The sequence below is a fragment of the Apteryx mantelli genome, chromosome 2 (assembly GCF_036417845.1).
Source record: "Apteryx mantelli isolate bAptMan1 chromosome 2, bAptMan1.hap1, whole genome shotgun sequence".
Taxonomy (NCBI): Eukaryota; Metazoa; Chordata; class Aves; order Apterygiformes; family Apterygidae; genus Apteryx; species Apteryx mantelli.
In genome coordinates, this window is record NC_089979.1 from 8,016,730 (window position 1) to 8,040,353 (window position 23,624).

At 38.4% G+C, this 23,624-nt stretch overlaps 1 protein-coding gene across 5 annotated transcripts in view; it reads left to right on the forward strand.

Moving 5' to 3' along the window:
- ZFAT (zinc finger and AT-hook domain containing) overlaps positions 1-23,624 on the forward strand; it is a 144,461-nt gene that overhangs the window by 45,450 nt on the left and 75,387 nt on the right. For 4 of the 5 annotated variants that reach the window (XM_067290126.1, XM_067290130.1, XM_067290127.1 and 1 more), the window contains one exon: positions 16,621-16,791. In XM_067290126.1, the coding sequence (XP_067146227.1) occupies positions 16,638-16,791 (154 nt within the window). In that variant the 5' untranslated portion in view covers positions 16,621-16,637. Of the gene's footprint in view, positions 1-4,885; positions 5,069-16,620; positions 16,792-23,624 lie in introns of those variants that run through there. The other variant, XM_067290125.1, reaches the window with a different exon arrangement.

Below are 23,624 nucleotides of genomic sequence, written 5' to 3' on the forward strand. Positions count from 1 at the left end.
TCCAAAAACGAGTATGATCAGCCTGAGTTGTTTTCCCTTTCTAATTAATTGGAAGATAAAAGTGAAAGTCAAGCAAGTGCTGAGCCTCTGAAAATTCCTTTTAAACCTATGTAGTGGTGGACTCACTTGAGCCACAGAGCAGATGATCAAACTGATGGAACTTTTTATTGAAGTCAAAAGAGTGGACCCACAGAACTAAAGATTTGAACACCAAGGCAAGCTGCATTCTGGTTTTACATATGTGGAAACACTTTCCAGTAAAGTGCTTTTCCTATTTATAAAATAAAAGCCATGTGGGTTTTAATAAAGCCAAGCCATGTACCTGGGAAGGGAGGAGTTTGTATCTGCTGTGCTCTCAGCAAAGGCATCTGCACTCTCTATAAATTGCGGGTCCAGAAGCAGGCTGAAGCTTTGTGCAATGCTTAACTTGCTTTGTACATGAACTTCACACTCTGTAGCATTCCAGTTTTGTAGGTTTTTTTCATTTTTTGATTTTTGGGAGAGTTGTTTAAAGGAAATGGAAGGGGAAATCAACTGGTACTGGCCAGATATGGAGGCTATAGCAAGGAATCATTGAGTGGACTGAAGGGAGGGATTGGTAGCTGTTTGACAAGCATTGGTGTGAGCAGGAACTGAGAGCTGGAAGGTAGGCAGAAGAGCTCAGACAAGGAGATACGCAGGGGAGACTAGGAAGGAGTGCGTAGAGTTTAGTAAATACGGGAATTAGGACAGAATGAGATGAGGTGAATAAACAGAACAGGATTAGGTTTCTTCATGAGGTGGGAGAAGGGGTGAGTGTGTAAAGACCATACTGCCTTGAGGGGCTTGATTCAGGCTTCATAAATACCATTACTCTTCTGTTTTCAGAAGATGTCAGTGAAACTCAGTTGCCTCTTGGCATCTTCTGTTGTTGTCTGTTTTGAGGGGTCATCTACAATTGATGCTGGTTATACTGTTGGGATCAGCTGTCGTGTGTGGTGGATCTGAACTCATTCTGGTGATGAACTATGTTTTTTTAATAAGATGGCACATGTTGGAATTTCTGGAAGAACTTGAGGGTATTTTTGTTAAAGCTAAGGAAATTGTGGTTGGGAGTTGAAAGGATTTTGTTTGCTTTAATCTGGCCAAGCACCATTATTCAGAGACCCCAGCACTAATATCCTTTCTCCTTTCCCCCGACCTCTGACAGTCATAGTTTCCAGACCACCTTGACTAGGCCTGACACCAAAACTCAGAGATTCTAGCTCTGATTTTTTCCCTTCCCTTTCATCTTTGTTTTTTTTTTTTTTAAAGGGGGGGGGGGTCTGTTAATTTTGCCTTTTACATGGGGTTGTGATTGCGCAAAGGAGAACTTAACAAGTGATAAACCTTGTGTAGTATTGATGCCCAACCAGTGGCTCTAACTGTGTGAAGGATTTAGGACATGAACTTTTCTTGGTGGGAAAATCCATCACAGTTGCTGTAGTGAGGCTCAGTGACTCAAGAACCAGAGAAGTTCTTTCAGTGCCACGTAAGGATGAAGATTATTTATGCCCTAAAAAGAGCACAAGCCTTTCCTGTCTTGGGAGCTGAGTGCCTGAGCACGCAAGTGCTTTGATCTTTATTGTTTGTAGTAGAAAACACTGTCCAGAAGCTGATAGATACAGTAGTGAGCAGAGATGCAAAGAGGGACAAAAAAAGATATACTGGAAGTGGGAGTCCAGAAGGTGAAGATGGCTAATTAGGGCAGCAAGCTAAAGAGCAAAGGCAGAATCATAATTATTGCTTCTCATCAGGTAAGAATGTTCATGAGTTTGCTGTGGTGTTGCCCAATCATTCACATCAGAGGTGATAAATTAGCAGAGGAGTGCCACCATGGCCTCTGAAACGGTTGTCTTTTCCTTTCCTTCTCTCCTGCCATGTATTTGGGTCCCTAACACAGCTAATAAACATGTTTCTGTATTATCCTCTTTCATGGAAGCCATGCTAAGTGAGAGGTAAATTGGTAGGATGAACATTGGTAGGGTACAACTTCTGTCTTCATACCTTTCTTTCTGTTAGGGTGGAAGAGTCAGTCTGGCTCTGGCCATGCCCTCCTCAGCAGCACCCCTACTCTGTCCTTTCATATCTTCACCTGTAGCAACTAATGTAGCAAAGCTCAGTGTAAGACTGTTAATGTCGCAAGCAGTGCAACAAAGAACAATGTGAGGCCAGAAAGGAGAAGCACCAAGATGTTTGTTCAGGTAGTCTGACCTGAATTACTTGTGGTGACTTGGAGGACAAGGGACACAGGCCACTGAGCCCTTGTCATGTCTCCTGGGTTTTCCTTGATTGGCAAACTCGCTGTTGTTTGGATGTGCCTTTTGTACTGTTTAGGAGTTGATGGTGATTTTGATCTTTTACCTGTTTGTCTTGTCCTACCCCCGTGAGTCATTTGGTGACACTGACTTACTCCCTTTTGTCTTTTTTGGGTGTTGTCTCCCATTGATTTTCTTGATCTGGGTGTCTTGAGAAACAACATGTAGTTGTGCTGTGGTATTAGTGACCTGCTGATCTAGATGCCAGCATCACGTGCCGTTCTTTGGTTCCTTCTGCTGCTAACAGACACAGGCATACACTTACGCTTCCATTCATACCAATCTTAATGTTTCTGTTACAAATCTCTGCACCTCCACCCCTGCTGCATCTTTGACTGTTGCTGGTCTGTCATGGTTCCCATAGGTCCCAGTGACGTACATAATAGGGACTCTTCTTCCTTCTGGCTCAGAGTTGTAGTTTGTCCTCTGCCACATTTTGTACCCCATTTAAGGCCATTTGCTTAAATGACCCTTTATATGTGAGGGATTTTGCTGCCCAGGCCAAATGGCTCTTACATAATGAAGAAGGGGGTAAAAAATTAAAGTTGTCTGTTTGGATAAAGATCTTAATTCTTCAAGTATCCAGCAGAGAAGGTTAGAAAAAGGGAATACAAAAGGGACAGTAAATTGCAAACACTGTCCCTAGCATATTTGAGATGTGGTGGTGGGGAGGGTGCTACCAAGCACAAAGAGCACTAACATTGCCCTTACAACCAAGACTTTTTAATGTTATGGTGGAGTATAGTAGAAGTGATCACAAAATGCCCAAGTGGATGGCAGAGGTGACTCAGTCCCAGAATTGTGAATCTGATTTGAGGCTCTGGGGGCATTTTTTTAGAAGCTGTAGACTTTGCATCAGATAGTTGTTTTCTAGATGCTGGGAGGAGGAATGGTCTACCATTTTGTGTGTCCAAATGCTCATTAAAAGCTCCTTTGTTGAACTAAGAAGTATATAGATTTTGTGGCATTTGCCTGCAACTTGATTTTACTCTCCATGATGGAGTATAAGCTGTGATATTTAATATTTAAAAAATATTTTTAAAAGTGACTTCTCAGTAAATGAAATATATATGCATCATTGCTCTTATGACAAGAAATTATTTAGGTTTATTACTGTAGTTAATACTGAAATGAATTCTTGTTTTCACAAGTTTTGCTCTTAATGCTTAATTAAATATATTCACTTGCAGTATGACAAACAATTCAAATAGATAATTTAATACCATTAATGTCTAGGAAGGATAATTCAATTTCCATGCAGTCATTTGTTCTGAAATTAACTACGGTGACAAACTATAGAATTCTGTACTAAATTCATTAATAGCAAATGTGTACAACACGATGACTAAGAGTGAAAGTGATAAAACTGATATTCAGTGATTGTTAGTATGGAAACAAAATGGAAAAGCAACAAACCAGAAGGACATGAGGCAGAAGTGGGTGTTTATGAATACTCTAATGTAACTAGTTGCATTGTGTCATGAAAAGTATCTGTGTTCAGGCTCCTATTAAGAATAACAAGCTAAAAATAATGCTTGAATTCACAGCTTTTAGTTGAATCCAAAAATTACTGTATGTGATTCACCAAACCATTCATAAATATGGCTCTCCAAGGCAAATATAAAACCTCTGAACTGCACTCAGTGGCTAGGAAAAGAAGCTTCTAAATCAGGCCTGGTCGTAGACACCAGGCTAAATAACTGTGTGAACTCCACATCATCCATGTTTATTTTTAGCCTTGTTAATACTGTGGAAATTATTTTCTCCAAACTTACCTAAATATCTTGCAGTAAGTATTTTGAGACATGTATTAGCAATCAATGACTTTCCAGCTGTCAAACATGTTTTTATAAATTGCTGTTTTTTCACTGCTTTGGAAGTAAATTGGTAACTCTTAAGTATGTGATCTTCAAGGATTGGGGGAGACAGGTCACACACTGTGCCGTTGTCTTCCCTCCCCCCTCTCCTTCCCGAAGGATTTAAAACATACCGCAGAAGATATAAGGACTTGCTCTTATAACCGTGATTTGTTAACCAATTCCTGGGTCTGTGTGGCTAACACTACTGCTTGCTGCAAAGAAGTCCTCTTAGTGCAGACACACGTGATTCATTTAAGATAGATACGCACTTTGGAAATCCTTCACGGTGAATTAAAAGGGCTTGAGTACCCAAGGGCTCTATCCATGCGAGCTCGGTCCTTTTCCCCGCTTTACTTCGTCCCCCGCCGGCGGACTGACCCTCGCCGCGGCCGGGCACCGCGCGGGCGGGGCGGGGCGGGGCGGGGGGAGGACGCGGCGCGCAGGCACCGCCCAACGGCCGCGGATCAGCCGTTGGGCGGCGCGTGTGCCCCCTCCCTGCCCTCGCGCCCCGCCCTCTCCCCCCTCCCCTCCCTGCCCTCGCGCTCTCTGCGCGACGTCGCTGAGGAAGAAGCCGCCGTGTCGGACGCGGCAGATTCGCCATAATCCGTCGACCGGCTAGCTTTACCCCGTATCACCCTAATCTATTAAAAAAATATTTTCTTTTTTTTTTTTTTTTTAAAGAGGGAAAGGCCGCGGGGCCTCGGTGCGACAGGCATGAGGCCCGGCCCGCTGGCGCGAAAGTGATTTTGCTCTGTTTTTGTGTTTTGGGTTTTTTTCGTTTTTTTTTAAGCCTCAACGTTTGGCTTTGCGTCACTCTGCCCCCTGCGGCCCGCGCCCCTTTCCCCGCTGCGGCTATGGAGGCTGCGGCTGCAGGTGAGCGGGGCCGGCTGGAAACGGCGGGCGGCGGTGGTGGTGGGGGGCGGGGGGAGGAAAGGCAGACAGGCAGGCAGCGCGCGCAGGGATCCGCTCGCGGGAGGACAAGGGGCGACGGGAGGGAGGGAGGGGGAAGTAGTTCCGGCGGGCGCGTGTCGTGACGCTCCTTCCGCAGGCGAAGTAGTTCCCCCGGGGGCGGGCCCCGGGCGGGGGGGAAGAGGCGCTTCCCCCCCTCCCCCCCCCCCGCGCTGCCCCCCCCCCCGCTCTGCCCCCCCCCCGCGCTGCCCCCCTGCGTGCTCGGCGTTAGAGCCGGGCGCTGCCCTCGCGGCCCCGCGCGCGTGGCGGTTGCAAACGTTAAGTGAGAGCGCGCAGGCCTGATGCGCGCCTGGAGGGTGCGCGCGGGCTCTCTGCCCTGCTCGGCCGTCCTTGTGGGCGAGTTGTGAAGCGATGCTGCAACTGCTTAGTGCCGCCTAATTACCCGGTGTGCAGCAGTTCGGCTCTTTGGTTATGATTTTTTTAATGATTTTTTTTAAATCCATATCGGGGGTCCCGGGTTATCCCCAGCTATCCTGCGGAGCACTTACAGACGTTTAGTTTACTGCTCAAACAGGATTTCAAACCCACGAGAGAACAGCCTTATCAGGAAAATAGCTTTTATATAAATAGCAGAATATCTAGCAAGTGTTATGTAAGTACTATTATAAAAACATACTACAGCTACTTAATTTCTCATCTAAAATGGAATCAGAGAATATAAAATTCCCTAAGAATCAAAGAAAAAAAAATCCTAGTTTACACAAGCACGTTGGTCTTAATAAAAATAATATGCTAAGAGTAGTTGAACACAGAAATTTCCTGAGCGGTCAATATGTTTGTTGTTGCAACTGCTGAACTCTATATCTGACTTCAGAAGCATTTCTGTTGTGTGTCTTTCCAAAAAAATGAGATTCAGAGCATTTTAACCAGTATATCCTGGAGCTGATACCCGATTACATAGTTCTTGCTTATTCTTTGTGAGGGTCCAAGTGTTTTCAGTGCCTCCTGTAGTAGTATAGTTTAGGATATGATACTACAATATTGTATTTTTGGTGACTTCTGCAGTGCTGTGTTTAGCCACAAGAGGACTCTCTTGGAACATATAAAAGACTTCACGTCTTCTTATAAACTTACCGTATTGCTACAGACTATATATTAACACATTGTTTTCTAACGTTGAAAAAGCCATCTTGTTTATATTGTTGATATTTATATACTAATGTATTTTTGATGTAGTAATATATAGTTGTAGTACTGGAAGTTCCTGAAACAATGTTGCAGTAATAGTAATTAACCATCTTATGCTAAAAAGTGATCCTGTTATAGTTCTTTGAGGTAAATTGATTATTCTGAACTGCCACAGATTAGTTAATTTCCTTCTTTTGTCATGTGTTTCATTTGAAATCACTTATGAAGAAAGCTTTGTGATTGGTCTAAACTAGTTACTAGCACGTCCTTTTTAAACCAATTCTGACTTTTTTATAGTCTAGGCAATGTAAATGCATTTAGGCAGTGTCTCATTTTGCAGAGCTTTATGTAACTACTACAAGGAGTAGTTTTACAACTAGTGTGTGTAAAAATGTGTGTATATCTATCTATATATATATATTTCATCTGACTTCATTAGTTAAATTTCAGTAATTTTTAATTCTGGTAAGATGCCTCTTTTGACAAATCTAGTAACAGGCATGCTAGTTAAAGAGAACGCATATGGTGATGCTGTGAGTCTGGGGGCATTTTTCAGACTAAGAACAGAGAGGTAAGAGGCTTTTTGCCCTTTTCCTGCTGGGACTGCTGTTTCATCATGTGGTTAGAGGCAGGTTCTGGCTGCTGGTAGTGCCTTAGACAGCTCTAAAGGAAGTCGGTGTATCTCTGACTACTCAGTCTTTCAGTAACTCAAGTTAATCTGCTAAAACTGCTACATCTACCAGAAGGAACAACTCTAGACCTTTACTACTCCTCTTTTCTCCTGTTGCATTGGAGATAATGATGTCTTTACATCAAGTATTTGGAGATTTTCGGAGGTACTGTGTTACGTTGGTGAAATACAGTATTTGAATGCTATAGCAGCTGAACTGTGTTAAAATCTATGACATATGGTTCTGTAGTTGTGACTTAAAGAATGTCTAAACCTTGGGAATTCCATGTTCTGGATGTTAATTTTGTGACGCGTTTACAAGGTTGGAAGATGGGGCATTTCTTCTGTTAGCGTACAGTGTAAGTAGCTCTGGGATGTCACAGGATAAAATATGATTTAATGGATTTTTAAGGCTAAACATACTACTATGATCAGCTAATCATCCCCTTAGACAGTTTGACACATCTTGTCTCTCACTGGGTCGTAATGGATGTCTATGGAAAAGTGTGAGAAGAGGGCAAGTATGCAGAGATGTTTGTCTAGAACACTCTGCTGGGCCTTGGATAAGTTGCAGCTTATGGGCTTGCTGTGCCCTGGGTGGTGTCTTTCTACTTAATGGTTCTGAGAGTTTGTCTAACAGATTCTTTGATTTGTCTTCTCTTTCCTTTCATACCTAGATGACTTTTGAAGTCACAGGCTCTCAGCAGGCCTCATACTGTTGAGGTGGTTAAAAAAAATTACTAGATTCTGTATTTTTCTTTTTTTTTCAAATTCCCCAAAATATCTATGCTGACTGGCCTCACTGTGTTTTGGCATTTAATATGTCACAATTTACAGTCTTTTCTATTTTTCTCATTTGGCAGAACTTTAACTTTTAGGAAGATATTTTCTTCTACAAAGCTTTCTTTCCTAGCTATTTAGCTCTGCTTCTCCCCCCCCCCCCCCGGGCCTTTCTAAAATCTTCTTTATTGATTAGCATCAAATATGATGCTTTTTGTCTTCCTGCTGCTTTCAAGGATTCAGCTCTTTTTGGAATATTTTTAGCCTTCCCCCTTCATCCCCCTCTTTAAGATGCTTTTAGTCTTTATTCAGTTCACATTGCTGAAGTTAAACACAAACATTTGACTTTTTATTGCTCTTGTAAAAGATTTCTGAGTACTTCTTTAATCACAGTTACAGAGTAATTCTCTAGTAGTATCGCTTTGAATGAGGTCCTGTATTTTACTCTAGATAAAGTCAGGAACTTTTTCTCCTCGTGTGGTTTCCCTGATGGGTTGCTCAGTGAAGCAGTCATTAATGGTGTCCAAACATTTAATCTTAGCCTCCTGTCCTGACCTGACATTTAACCACTCTATGTAAGGGTAATTGAAGCCTACTGTTATTATTGCTTCTGTCTTTGTCACCTCTTTTATCTCCCTGTGTGTGTCGCAGTCGCTCTTACCGTGGTGGTCAAGCAGTTGATAGTTCAGTCCTAACAATGAGCTTTTCTGGACAATGCAAGATTCTATACAAGATTTTCAGTCCTTAGAGTTTTTGTTACTTGTCGAAGTAGCCTGATGATCAGGTTTGGTTCTGAGCTCCCTTTAACAGACAGCATCACTTCACAAGCAGTGCAGCCTACTTTCTTTCTTGTGTACTTTATATTTTGAGGTTGTAGTGTCCCGCCGGTGTTACGCCTTCAACCTAGTTTCTGAAAAATACGTTATGTCAGTATCCGTGTTCACAGCTAGGCATCCTGGTTCTGCCCTAGAATTAGGTTCTTGCCTTAGTGCAGAAGCATGTAGATGCTTCATTTAAAGCAACTGCAAAGAAATGGAAAACAAAACCAACAATTTATTCCAACTGTCCTTTTCTGTTTCCTGTTAAAAGTTCTGTTCTTAGGGTTCATTTGAAAATAGTGTTCAAGATTTTACCACCGCAAGGTGAGGCACCTTGATCTTTGTGGCCTTTTGCTCTTGTCAGCTGCCCTTCAGTCTTTAACTTAAAAACTTTTCCATGATCCTTTAAATTTTGGTTAGGATGAAGCCCATTTATCCTCTATGTTTTTTCTCAACTTGCAATGTTCCTTTAGGTGTATATCAAGTAGTATAGTATAGTAGATATATATTAGTGGAGTTACTTGTCAGAGTTTTGAAACACTGATGAAGCTAGTTGCAGTGAGCCGTTAACAGGAGTTCTTGGGTTATTGCTGCTCTAGTGGTATCAAATAATGAGAGTTTTGTATATGTGGTTTTAAATCCTTAGGGAGGACAGTATTTTTGATTGTGCAGTGCAGATATGCCATAATCCCACACAATAATTTCTTGATGAAGCAAATTGGAGAAAATAGTTGTTAGGAAACAAATATATTTTTTTCTTTATCAAATGAAGAAAAATAAAATTAGTTTATACCAACATCTTATATTAAAATGATAACTAAAATGTTATGAGGTGGAAGAGGAGTCCTGCCAAGCAAATCTTTGGCTAAATATATTCTTTTGATGTTAAAGCATATGTAATCAAAACTTAGATTCATTTGAAGTTCCTTCTTTAGAAGATATAAAAATGCCATTGATAGTTATTTATATTTTACTGAGATTATGAAATAGTACTGAATGCCTGAAAATATTAAGAATGTGTAATCACATTTCACAATATTTAAAAAATATATATTTTTACTTCTTTAAGAAACAGATTAAAGTAGATTTAATGGAGGGGAAAAAAAAAAGAGACCATCCTGGCAGCAGTGTCCCTTAAATGAAACAAGAAAAATCAGAGATACATGATAGCATATCTTTGACAATTTAATTTATTTGAAATAGCATTGATTATGAAAAGATAGTCTCTAACACGCACAGAAGAATAAGATCTGATGTTTAAGAACAATATTGTTAATGTATTTGACATTATTATAGAATAGCCTAATTCCTTGTATTGTATGTGCTTATTCTCTTATGTGCAGTTCAAACACAATTTTTTTTTTTTTACTCAGAAATAACTCTGCCTGTATTAAACCAAAATTGTTGTCTTGTTGCATGCTGTTCTCATATTATTTTTTGTCCCCAAAGCTGAATAATTCTTCCTCTACCTAAAGAAGCTCCTAATGAAAAAAGTCTTGTGCAGTCATATGCTGTTTGTTGTTCTTGGACAGTTTTATTTCTTACATGCTCGGCATTTGTGCAAAAAGAGTTCTTTAATAAAAACCATACCTTTATTAGAAGAATTGTGCCCACCTCCTTATATAACAGAAAGCGTTGTTTGTTATTGCATTTGAGACTTTGAACAAGAATGCTTTTATTTTCTCAGTAATTCTCTTCTTAATGTATTAGTGTCATGTTTCCTATTTTAATGGATAGCTTAACTGTGAATAAAGACAGCTTGTGTTTAAGAGTGCGGTGATCAAATAATTGCAGATTTCAAGATGGAACACAGAGAATGAGGCAGAGTAGTGGCAAGATAGCGAAGAGCTCCAGTACAGAAGTAGTACACTGCCTTTTTTTGACAAGTGAGCTTGTTGGCCAGCCATATAGTGCTGTGCTTTGCTGGTAGATGAAGCTACATTTTGTTTCTGAGCATTTTATTGTAACGTTTGTGTTGGCTGGTTGTAGATACTGTTACGCTGGAGATATTGGGAGGTTATTCTTTATAATAAAAAGTAATTGTTTCAGGGATATCTTTGAGTGAGTGCTGGATTTTAGGCAGTCAGTTATCTCTGAGTATAGTCCAGGGCTGAGATATATTTAGGTGGAGCTGTAGGATGTGTTTTCGCTTGGTCCTCAAGTTTAACTATTTTTATAGGCATGGTCTTGGAGATTCAAGAATAGCACAGACTGAGGCAGTAATACATGTTGGAGAAAGATCAGAAACAATATACTGATAAAAATATTGATAATCAATATCACTGACTAAAATCTTATTAAAAAAAATGATGTTTTTCATCTCATTCTTGACTCACTATAGTCTAGTATTTCCTGGACATACTCTTGGGATGCCCATCAGAAGGAGAGAGGAACCTTCATATAATTGTGTTTTCATATAAAGAACCTTTAAAAAAAGGAAAAGGAAAAGAAAAAGAAGGAAAAAAAAAAGGCACTTCATTTCACCTATTTGAATTATGCAACGAGTGCTGTGTGCTAGGACGTGACTTACTCGAGAGTTTGAAAACCTGAAAGGCAAGGAGTAAGTGAGAGGGTCCTGTTCGGTCGGAGCGACCGCGAGCCTGGGCGGCCGGTCCTCCCTGCTGCAGCGCTGTCAGCTCGCGCTGAGCTGCCGGCTGAACCAGAGCAGGGAGTTAAGTGACCTGCAACAAAGTGGAAACGCAGCCAGGCACGGGGAGAAGCCGGTGCTGTGGGACTGGGAGAAGGAGAAGAGACCTGGGGAGGTGATTCTGAGCTGAAGACATACATGCGTTTTTTCTAATACTTCTCGCAGGTTCAGTAAAGAAACTAAGAGTAACAAAAATAAGACCTTTCTTTTACAAACCTTGCTTTTCTTACACACAGGAAGCTAGGAAGAGAGAAGAAAAGGGAAACTAGGGTCAAGGATATGAGGAACCTGATATGTGACTGAATATATGGAGATCTTCTGGCTGGAGTAAAAAATGATGATCAGTGGCTAAAGTTGTGTCTTTACAGGGAAAAAAAATACCTAGCAATAAATATTCCTAGAGAAGAGATGGTTAGGTTTTTTTGTGGTGTAACTAGGTGTTCCAGGGTGTTAACCCTGGAAATAAAGATGCATTTTCTCACTTCATCTGAGGACAGGAATGCCTTGAATCTTGCTTGTGGCAGAATTCCACAGGACAGTGTTTGGTAGCCATTCAGTGTATGTATAAATGAAGACAGCATGGTAGCTTTAGATCTGACCTGTCTAAATTCTGTGAACACTAGAAGTTACCTTTGTCTTTGCTAAGATTATAATTTAAGTTAAGAATGAATACTGTTGGGTTCAAAGGAGGCCTTGATAGAGAGAAGCAAAGTTACTTTACTTGCAGGAAAAACATGGCCTGGAAATGCAAGTATAAGTTAATATGACTAGTTGTTTTGAAAGCTTGGAAACGCATAGTGAGGAACAGGGAGAGGGAGGAGAGAGTCTGATAGTATGAAAGAGACTGGAGAAAGAAAGGAAATGATTAAAAAATGCATGATAGGAATTGAACAAAAGAATTGGAAACGAAGGCTAGTATAACTTGAGAGACAAAAGAGTTACAGAACTGCAAATAAAAATTATATTAAAAGGATGCTGAAGGTGGGAGGAAATCTGTCAAACATAATGCTAATGCTGAAGGAGAAAAAACAAAAAATGTATACTTGTCTGTTGTACGGGCAGAAATACCTAACTGTCACCATAAAACCCAACCCAAGAAAAAAAATAAGTCCTATTCTGAGAATGAAGTATACAGTTTTTAACTGCAAAAAGTTCTCTGTAGTAAGGATTTGGTGGGGACAAGCAGCTTTTTTTTTTCCTTCCCAAACCTGTCTAGTAAGTTTAGACTGTAGTAAGGTGCTATTCATATTCTGAACTTTATTACTGTGCATATTAGGAACATTGAGCAGGAGGGTATTTGTACTATCAGCTGCATTATTCCTCAGGCCGATAGGTGTCAGGTTAACTTTTTGCATTTAATTATGGAGTTCGAACTGTTACAGAGCTGCAAAGGCTGCTATAGAAGTTTTAAAATACTACCTATGTTAAAAAGTGTGCTGAAATGGTAATTTAGAAGACTTTATATGACATATAAATGCAGATGGATAAGCTCCCCCCCTTTTTTTTTCCTTGCTCAGTGTTTCTCATGGAAATACTTACTTTCAAAAAACAAAACAAAAAAACACAGGCTATCTTTTATACTAAGTGAAAGCTTATGACATTGTTAGTTAACTCTGGAATGTATGATAATATTATATTGTTTCCCTTAATAATTTTTATTTCATAGATTTTTCTAATTTGAGTGCTTCTCCTCCCACCTCTTCCCCCCCCCCCCCCAGCTCTCAATCAAAACAAGGCAGATGATATCTCAGATTTTGTGGGAGGGACTGTGAATAAGGGAGCCTGCTTCCTAGTCTGTAGCTAAGTATTTGACCTTGAGTAAGCCAGTTTTTAATTTCCCTTTGCTGAATTCTTGATCAGTAAAAAGAAAATATTTTTGACTAATTAAGAAGTACTTCGAACTCTTTGGAAGAACTGAGAAAAAAGCGTTGAAATGACTTCACTTACGTTATAGCCCAATTTGCCAATTTTTTGTTTAAAAAAAGAAACTGGTAATGTATATTTCAACGTACGCTTAGCATAATTTATACGGGCAAATTGGAGGTAATGAATGGACACAAAGCATATTTAGAAAGTAGTATTTTCCAGATTGTTTTTGGCTGAAATTCATGTTGTTTGTTTACCTGCATACTTGATTACTATTCCTTTCATTCTCTGCATATTTAATTGCTGTCTAATTAATTGCTCTGTTGATTTCCTACATAATTAATTATCCACTACTTAATCATTGATTCCCTGCATAGTTAATTGACTTATTGCTTATTTGATTTTTACACTTAATTGACTATAATTCATTGCTCTATAGCTACACCACCTAATTAGCAACTGTTAATCAATTATCGTTTGCTTACTCCTGATCTAGTTGTTTAGGCCCACGATCAGCACAGCTTATCCTCTGCTTTTTGTCTTCCGACTTTGTCTTCCAGTCATTCTTCCTAAACTCATTTCTTTCCTCTACTTGGTTTTCCATCTCACTTCTAAGTAAAGTACGTGTCTTCCGCTTGCTTCTCCTGATGGTTCCTGTGCCTTCACTCATACTGTCCTCTGCCATTTACTTTATTCACTTCTGGTTTTGTTCCAGCTTTACTTCTCTTCGAGTGTTTCCCATGGTGGTTTTTTTGTTTTGTTTTGTTTTTTACTTTGTGTGATTACTGAAAGCTTCTTAGGAAAGCCTTAAGCATGTGTTTGTATTATCAGGTACTTTAAAGAACCCGTCTTTTGGGCATTCTTCCTGCTCTTGCACCCTTCACCAAGTCCTAACTGGGAGCAGTGAGAAATAAGGTGCTGTGTGAGTACGGATTAAAACTGTTGAAGGAGAAGATAGGAGACACAAGGCAGTGAGCCTGAACTTTTAGGGGGGAAAAAAAATAGCAAGTTAGGAAGCAGTGATGGTGGCAGATAATAAAACCTCAAAATAGAAGTGTCATCCAAATAGCGGAATTTGCGTGTTTAGTGTTAAACTTTTTGATAAATGTTCATAATATTTTTTTTTACTTTTTTGTTTTTGTGTTGTGAATCGTAAATATACATATACATTTAGATGGAACAGTTCTCACTCTTTCAGTAATGAACCTTATAACTTTTTTTAAATTAAAGAATAATACTCAACAGCTGTAGCAGAACTGATTCAAAGGGACCTGTCCATTATATACATACTGCAATTAAAATAAGAATGTGTGTGTGCTCAAGGCAGACGAATGCTTGAGAAGGAACCCTGCTGATCTTACGAGAATACATTGAGCATATTATACATTTTACATAACTGCTTGTATACATAATATACAGTACCTTTGGGATGTACTGTAGAACCAGAAACAATATTTGAGGTGTTTTTCAGAGATATTTTAAGACACTATGCCTTTTAGTTTTGAGGTAGTTTTATTAGAGAAGAGGATTTTTGTTACAGTTTCAGGTGCACATAACTATAAAAGAGAGCCAGCTCTGCTGTTCTTAATATCCAGAACTCCATAAGGATTCATTTTTCTGGAGTGGGATAAACATGTAATTAGTGTATCAGGAAAGGAAGAGAAGAATGTTGAACAGGGGTAGTGATTGTTTTGAAAAAAGGGTATCTGAAAATACAGCTTCCCTCTTCTCTCCCCCTAAAAATCACCCCAGATCTCACAGACTATCACTTCATTTCTGTACGTACCTGACTAAGAGGTGGTTTGGTGTGTACCCCAAATAGCATCGGTTATTCCATGCTGATGTCAGTTAGCACGTCCCTAATTTTCCTTAGGGCGCCTGTGGGAAAGGGAGAACTGAAGCAGATCTCTGGGCCAGAGGTTTATGTATGTAGCTGAGGAACTACCACACTGTTAAAATGGGCTCCTGGTTGTTAGATTTCACTGGACACAGGAGGGAGCAAAGGCTACCGAAAAATCAAAACTTTAAAACAAATTACACAAGTTTTAAAACACAAACAAAGTGCCCTGAATTAACTCTTTTCCAAAAGTTTGGGAGTATTTTTTTTTCTTTTAGCTTGATTTTTCTCAGTTATTAACTTGCAGTATGCATTAACCCTTCTCTTTTGTCCTTCACTCTCTTGTGGCTTTGCTTTTGCTTTCACAGTACGTCTACTTTCTGTGAATAAAGGAGACAAAATTTTATCAAAAAAAAAATCTGTTATCAGTTTAAAACGCTGGACAAGGAGAATTTTAATAGTTTTAATGTAATTCTTCATTTGCTAATGCTTCAAAATTTGTTGGCTTTGGGGTTTTTGGAGGGTTTTATTTTGGGAATCAACGCAAATTTTTCATAGGACCTTTAAGTCAAAGCATGTATGAAATACTTGAAGTTTCTGTTTATGTCAAATGTTAATTATACCTTTAGGGCCAATATGACATGTTTTGTTTTGAGAGTAAATCTTCTCCTCCCTCCCCCCTTAAATTTTTGTCCTATTCCTGCCCATTTTTCCAGATAGATGGTGCAAGATAAGGCCTGACACCTCCTCCCCCCCCATAAAATTTTGGTTAAAAGAAGAAAAAAATTGTGTTGATACAGCTCTGAAGTGAATGGGCAGGAGAAAGTAAGATGATGCGATTGCACATGTGTGACTGTGTCGTATGATACAACATTTTGTGGCCCACGACGTTGCAGCCTTCCTCCCCGCTCTTTCATTATTGTAGAGCCACATCTGTAGATAACGACTCCTGAAAGCGTTCACTTAACTTTTTAGCTTTTGTACTGCCCTGTATGCTATTGGTAATGTGTTAAGGTAAAAACGACGTATTGGAAGATGTTTTTTTGTAAAATATATATTTCTTCTAAAAAATGTTAAGAAAGTAAAGGAGGAGTTTCCTTTTACCTATTATGGTATTTAATTCTTCCTAACCTTTTTTTTTTTTCCCCCCAGCACTTTCACAGGTTGAAAAATTTACTAAGTTCTTACAGAATTAGACTTGTTTAGGTAAGCAAGAAGGGCAAATATGTGTAGGAAAGAGCAGTGAGGTGCAGAAACATAAACTGAATGTGGAACCCAACTTTTCTACCTTACAAAGTCGCTTTGGAAGGATAAAATGCTTTGTGTTTATACCAACGTGTTACACATTGAACCTGTGCAGTGACTTCACATTTTATATAATTTTCTGTTTTTCGCTTTCTGAGGCTGGAAGGGGAAAAATGGGTTTTGTCTATCCTCCTTCCTTTTAAGTCTCATTATTTCTAAGAAGATTTGAGTAAGGAGGAATTTCTTGCCCTGTGAAGATCTGGGTAGAAGTTTTAACCATTTCTCAATCTATTTAATTTTGTGATTTACTATGAATGCATTCATTTAATGGCATAACATTCTTTGTTTAAGCTAGTTACTGTCTGATTTGTGTTAACAGAAATAAAATCTCGATAACTAGTGGTATTTTAAATAAGCCACTAAAATTTGAAAGTATTAACTCCTGTCTTTAAACTTATTTTTCAGGGGTCAATTCCATCTTCATGTGTAAGCTTTGTAACTTATTTTCACCAAATCAATCAGAATTATTGTCTCACGTCTCTGAGAAGCATACAGAAGAAGGGACTAATGTGGATGACATCATTATTCCGCTCCAACCACTAACAGCGCCCACAAATTTAAACAAAAATGGAGAAGGTATTTTCATAAATTAGGAAGAATGTAATTTTCAATCACTCGTTTGTTTTTTAATGAAGTCTGTGATATGATGATTCTACACTGTGTATAGAATGATTTACATAGCTTGTTTCTGTAGTGTTCACTGTACATTGCCCACCTGAATTTCATTCAGTGCAAAGTAGATTGGAGGATGGACTTGGATAAACTCAGCATGTGGCAGGGGATAATTACATTGGTTCATTGATTTTAAATGTCAAATATAGCAAAATATGCTTCATAAGGCTTTAATTTGAAGCTCTGGGATAAAAATGGAAACAATGTTAGTGCTAAACAATTAAATTTTCCATGACAAGCAGCCGGTGCACCAGAACTGGGGGTGGAGAGGGGATGTGAGTTTTGAAGCTTAGGATAGTGGCATGCTTTGAGTTGTCTAACTCTTTGGTTATTGTGTTTCAGATAATATTAATAAATCTATTTTAAAAAGATGGCATGATTCATAATTTTGCATTGATATTGTTGCTAATAAATAAAGCAGTCTGGTAGTCAAAGGTTGAATTAGTTATACAGAACAATTTCACTCAGCAGCAGCAGAAGTTACATTGATTATCATTTTTAATTGATTATAATTGCAAGCCCTTGTAATATTAGGGAGGAGTTCAAAATAATTCAGACTTCATAATTACATCTTCCTTTAGACTCTTATTGAGCAAGGGTTTTATACTGTTGGCAAACCTTCTGTTTGACACAACTACCGTGATTTTGCAGGTACCTAATCGTTATGATTACTGGATTTCACCAAGTGCGTGTTTATAATTAAAAAAAACAAACAGCAGCAACAACTAATGTCATACTTGAAAGAATACTTTTCTTATTGTTAACATACGCATATGGTGTGTATCTTAATTTACTTACTAACAGTAATTCGGTTCTTTTCATCAATATAGGAAGATACTCTAATAATGGTCATACAGTATTGAACTATAGCTGCTATCTCCTCAGATGGTTGGTGAGGAGAAAATTGCCCCGGATTAACATTTAACACAGTGCCTATAACAGTGCATCAGAGGAGGGTGAATAAATGTCAGAACTTCATCAACTTTCAAAATGCCTATCTATCCAATTTTACGTCAGTTGTACAGTATGAGTACCTCGCGCATACAGAAACCATCTTCCTTTCTTAAATCTTTGTTTCCAGGTAACCCTTCACTCACCTGTATTTCTGAGCACAGTGAAGCTGGTACTTTGTAACATATTCTTGCTCCTTTTAGTAATGAGGCAGTTCTGTAAACTGCTTTTGCATTTGTGGCAAGGACTATCTGTCCTTTTTGTATTGTATGTTGCCAAGCTTACATTTACAAAATTACATTTTACATTAATCAGAATAGTACGTAATTCCTGTAATGATCTGAGGCAGCAGAAACTAGACCTATGTAGCTTTAAGAAAATAAATTTGCAAATCTAATTATGTAAAATATAACATCATATTTTTAGTTACTTTCTTCTTTATGCTTGATGAATATTTTGCATCATCTGACATAATCATATTGCATCACCTTTTTCAGATTACGTAGCCCAACTCTGCCATCTGCTGTGACTAGGAATATTTAGGTAAATTACTTTCAGCATAGATTTCAATTTACAGTATAGGAATACTATGATATTTCTCTTTTTCTCTTTTACGGACTGATTTGAGAAGAGGGTAATTTGTTCTGAGGTCCTATTGAATTCTTTCCCATATTCTGTTTCAAAATTAGGATGTTTCACAATTGAATATAGGGATTTGAAGAGATCCTCTTTCAAGGCATTACATTCCCCTCTTGTTTTGGAATCTGCAGCAGATAAAACTCAGCTAGTTTTTATTACACAGTTTTTTCTCAGTGGATCCTTCTGTGCTTTTTTGTAGTGATTCAGTATTGTCACTAAAAGTAGAAGTGATTGATGAATGACGGTCTAGAAATTACAGCTTCTTTTCAGTACTTGTCGGCTGGTAAATGAATCTTTTTTTGTGTCCGTTGAAAGCATAGTTTCTATTCCAAGTGTAGGTAAGCCCTACAGTTATTTCAAAATTGTTTTAGATGAATGAGAGTGCTTAATGGAGTTCTGTATTCTGCCTGAGTGAGAAATTACAACTTCACAGTACTTTTAAAATTATTAAAATGCTAAACAAGTAATATGTATTTATTACTGTAATGTTATTTTATTGGCTGTTCTCTCTGCTGAATTTTATTTCATTATGCCATTTTTCAATAGTTATGTCATGATACGTTTAGACTTAATTTGTCCTAACCATTTTGATCAGATGACACTAGAATTTTTTAATCAAGAGGACCCCAGGGTACTGGACAGATTACACGTTGCTGTCATATAGATCATGTTTTGTCCAGAGCTGGAGTGCAGCCTCTTTGATTGGGAAAATGACAGGTATTTACTGGTTTACAGTAACCAGTCATACTCTATTTTTACATAGGATTTTTTTTTGTAACTTTTCTTAATGATCTCCATCTCTTTCAAAGTGCTTCTCAAAAATGCTTTGCTATTTTGCTTCTACTTAGTCGGATTGTTAATGTTTTGAGGGACAGCATGGATGGCCCTAACTTCATTTATTCATAATATTCCCAGCTGGATTATAGAGTTAACCAATTAAAAATTGTATATGCTTCATTAGGTGTTTTTCACCAACAACTACCGTGTTATTGGTTATCGTAGGCTATATCTGCGTTATGGAATATGTGCTCTCTGCAGCACAATCTTCAGGCCTGACCTGTTGATTATGAGACCTGAAGAAAGTTACAGTTTAAGTATTAGAATTTTCTCCTGGAAGGTTAACTCCTTAAGGTCACTTAAAAAGGTGGTGTATGCTTTAGTTTCATCTGGACTTGAAGATGAGATGCAACTAGAGGATGCATTTTGACCTGGGGGCTAAGAGGTGTTCCCAGGTCCCATGATATGCGGATAACAGTAATGGTATAAGGCTGTGGATGAGATTTATTTGCATATTTTTGTATGCCAGCTTGCACAGTAAATTCTGAATACAGCCATGTACTGTTGTAATTGATATGATTAAATAAAAGAAGGTAAGCTTTTATGCTGACATTTGAGGAGGGATTTATATTGCATAATGCATCTAGCTATTGAAATTTAGTTAGGGTGCTTCAGTTAACACTGGCTCAAGTGTTTTGTGACTTCTGACAAACTATTTTTGTTTGAATTATGCTATAGCTAACAGTGTGATGACTCTGCAGAGCTATTTTTATACAGGTTTGGGGACAAAGAGCCAATTGAATGATAGGGATCTCTTATCACCTACTCCTCCCAAATCAGAGCTCTTTACCCTATGACTACATTAACATGGTTCTCTGAAAGGCTTTTTTGTGCATGTGTAACCTAAGTTATACATGTAATGGAGTTAAGGTTGAGGGGTAGAAAAAAAAAGGAGGGGGGGGAGAAAAATCTCAGATATATTTAAAAATGCATGGTCTTCATCCATTTGTTGGATTTCCCTGTACAAAACAGGGTAGGTTTGCAAAACCCTGGTGTCCTAAGCCTGATCTTTGGTGAACCAATTTCGGTTAAGTTTGATTTTGAGGCAAACTACACAAACATTGTACTGAGGATCATTAAGTCCAGTGAAATCCACAGTGCTGGAATGCTGGCACATGCATCAGTTGAATCTGTGAAGAGTTAAAACACTCAACAGTAAAGTCCTTGTTACTTTAAATTTACATTTACTGTTTAAAATAAAGTTGAATAAAATAAACTTAAAAAAATGCTAATCAGGCCTAGTACTCTGGAGCTTGGGTTGTGGACCTCTGTTATGTAGCATGATCCCGAAGAAGTAATTGTGGGAACTATCACACACCTCAATAGAATTTTTTTTTTTTTAATAGATGAGGTTCAAGGGAATAATTAAATATAATTCTTCTGTATAATAACATGAAGGCCTCATAAATGGAGATGTTCTGTGCTACACATTCCGAACATTTTTCAGACAGTTGATTATTAAATGGACTGATTTTGAGAAACTTATGTGAGTAATTCCTATGAAGGAACAGCACAAAAATAATCTTAGATAATTTATTTCATTATTCTTTTTGAAGTGTCTTTTTATTTATTTATTTATTTTTAATATCTTTGAGGACCTAATTGTATAGCGTAGCACAGATTGTCTTCCCTGAATATTCCCATTGTGCACCCAATAGAGTCAACGTAAAGATTGGTTTCAATGAATCTGCAATGAGCATAAAAATCCCCAGGAAAAACTGAGGTGTTCTTGGGGGAATATTAAGAAATGCCAGGATCTTACTTTTTAAATCTTTTTAATGACCAATTTAAAACTTGAATTTCTGACCAAGCATGCTTGAAATAGGTGCTTGGTTTTGTGTGTGTGTTTTTCCTGATGTATTACTTTATCATTAACAGTTAAGCAGGTGTTTTTCTAGCAAGGGGTGATTTTTCTGGTTGACTGGGTTACGTGCTAACAGAGGAACAAAAGACAGCGTGCTGTTCAGTTACCCTGTCCTGTTAATCTTGGGTGGTGTATTGAGCTGTGGTTAGCACAGCGCAGTGTGAACGGCTGGCTGCCGGCCAGCTGGAACTTGCGGCCAGGGGTATTATTAAAAACTGAATTTTGGAAGTAGCTTGAGATAGGTTTAGTCCTGGGAAGAGGCAAAGAGAAAGGAGGAAGGAAATAAAAGGACTGCCAAAAGCCTCAGAAGTTCTGGTGATAGTTGCCCATATGAGTCCTCCTCCCCAGTGGACGTTGCTACCTGGCACTTGCCAGGCAGCCTTGTTGAATGTCTGAGAAGTGTTGCTAATTGTTCTGCTTCTAGGCTCATTTACAAGCAGGTTTAAATTTACACAGTCTTTATGTTGTTTGCCACGCTGTAAGAAGTCAAGGTGATAACAGCTGCAATTCTGTAGGCCATAGAAGGAACTCTACAATCCACCTGCTAAAGGAGTATTTCCCACGTTTCACTTGTGTATGTGATTTTTGTTTGCATTTCTGTTTTAAAGTAGTTTTGTCTTTCATTAAATTTACATTAAAATGATCAGGAAGAGACACACCTCTTTCACCTGATTCTGTTTCACTTCTTTTTGGATAATATGTTGAGCAATCTGATGATGATTGCATTGCAAAAGAATATCATACACAGTGACTAGGGTATTTATATTCACACTTCAAATCCTGGGATTTAATTGTTTTGTAGTAGCTTGAGCAGTATCCACATCTGTATTCCTCATAACATGTTTGACCCAGTGGTCATCTGGGATTTTTTTGTAGGCTGACATGAAGATATATATATATTTTTTAATGACATTAGTTTCTTTCAGTCAAGGCCCCAAATACTGATTGTTGCAACTGATGTGTATCAAAATAAAGGTAGCAAAAAGAGGTTTTGAGGGCATTGAAATCATCTGTCTCTTTTTGGCTGATGATTTAGTGGCAAAACTCCTTTTACCTGAATGCAGTAGCACAGAAATTCAGAACACTGTTGGTGAAGGATTGCAAATAGTAATGTGAAAAGATTGCACTTTTTTTTTTTCTTTTTCTATTTATAAGGTGGCTTTTAATGTTTTCCTTACTACCTTATGTGTAAGTAGTCAGGTGCTCGATCAGGACTATAACATGATAGAATGGTTTCTCTTTCCCGTGGTATCAATTAGATGATTATCTCAAAGCTGTGGCCTGTGTACGTGGGTTTTTGTTTGTTTGGAATACTTAAGGGAGGTGTTGAACAGATTTTGAATACGATGCTGCCATCACCTCCTGTTCTTTTGCATCCTCTTTCCTTAAGATTCTTTGAGATCATTTATTTTTCCATATGCTCTAAGTCAACCGATTTAGTAAGGTTTTTTGGTACATGTATTTGAAAATCATTCTGAATTATTTTTAATATTCTTTCTTTTTATGTAATTTGGGAGCTTTACATTGTCAGTCTCAGTCTATCAGACAGAACGTAGGCTGTTGGCTTAATGAATACTTGATAAAGAGCTTTAGGCAGTCATCTTAATTCTTAATAAACTTTGGTTTTGGTCAAAGTTTCTGGAATAAGAGCAATAAAAACACAAGTTTCTCATTAGGAGGGATAATTTAGGTGTAATACTGCCAGTCTGTTTCAGCTTTCTTCATGCCTTTGGACCTGCAACAGTTGCTTAACTACTGGGCGTTTCTCTCTCTTTTAGTCCAGATGATGCAGTTCACACCTCTCCCATCTGTGGTGTGTGTGTGGTGGTGGTGGGGAACCAGTAAAAGTGCGAAATTCTGAGCAGAAAAATTTATTTTTCTTTGCACGAGTCTCAAAATTTAGAAATCTTTTGGGGTAAGAAAACTTTAAGGGAGCTCTTTGCTATGACTACCACAAGCTGAAACATACACAACATTTACACTTGTTTTACTCCTGGGCATTGAAAGCATAATTCTTAGAAAAATTTTAATATTTGCTAAGAGCTAGTCCTTTATTTTTCCTCTATGACACTACAAAGACAATAGGCTGTGCTTCATACCTGTTCTGTTTCATTTAGCACAATTTGGTGCACATTATACTATGGTTCTTGCAATTGCAGTGACTGTATCAAATTCTTTTACTTTTTTCTTTTAATTCTCAAAGCTGGAATTCACTGTGCATGACTAAAGGCCTTAAACTGGGAGCTTAGCCACTCTAGGGTCCAGAGACGATTCAGATCTTATGTGGTCTGAATTGCCTTCTGAAGAGTATTTTTGCTGTCCGCTGAATATAGAGGACAAATAGTGACTAATTTCAGAGTTTAGATGTCTAGCCTTACATGGAATTAATCCAGGCCTGAAAGCTGAAGAAGCCTGACTCTGTCCTGTTTTTCTGTATAGCATCAGG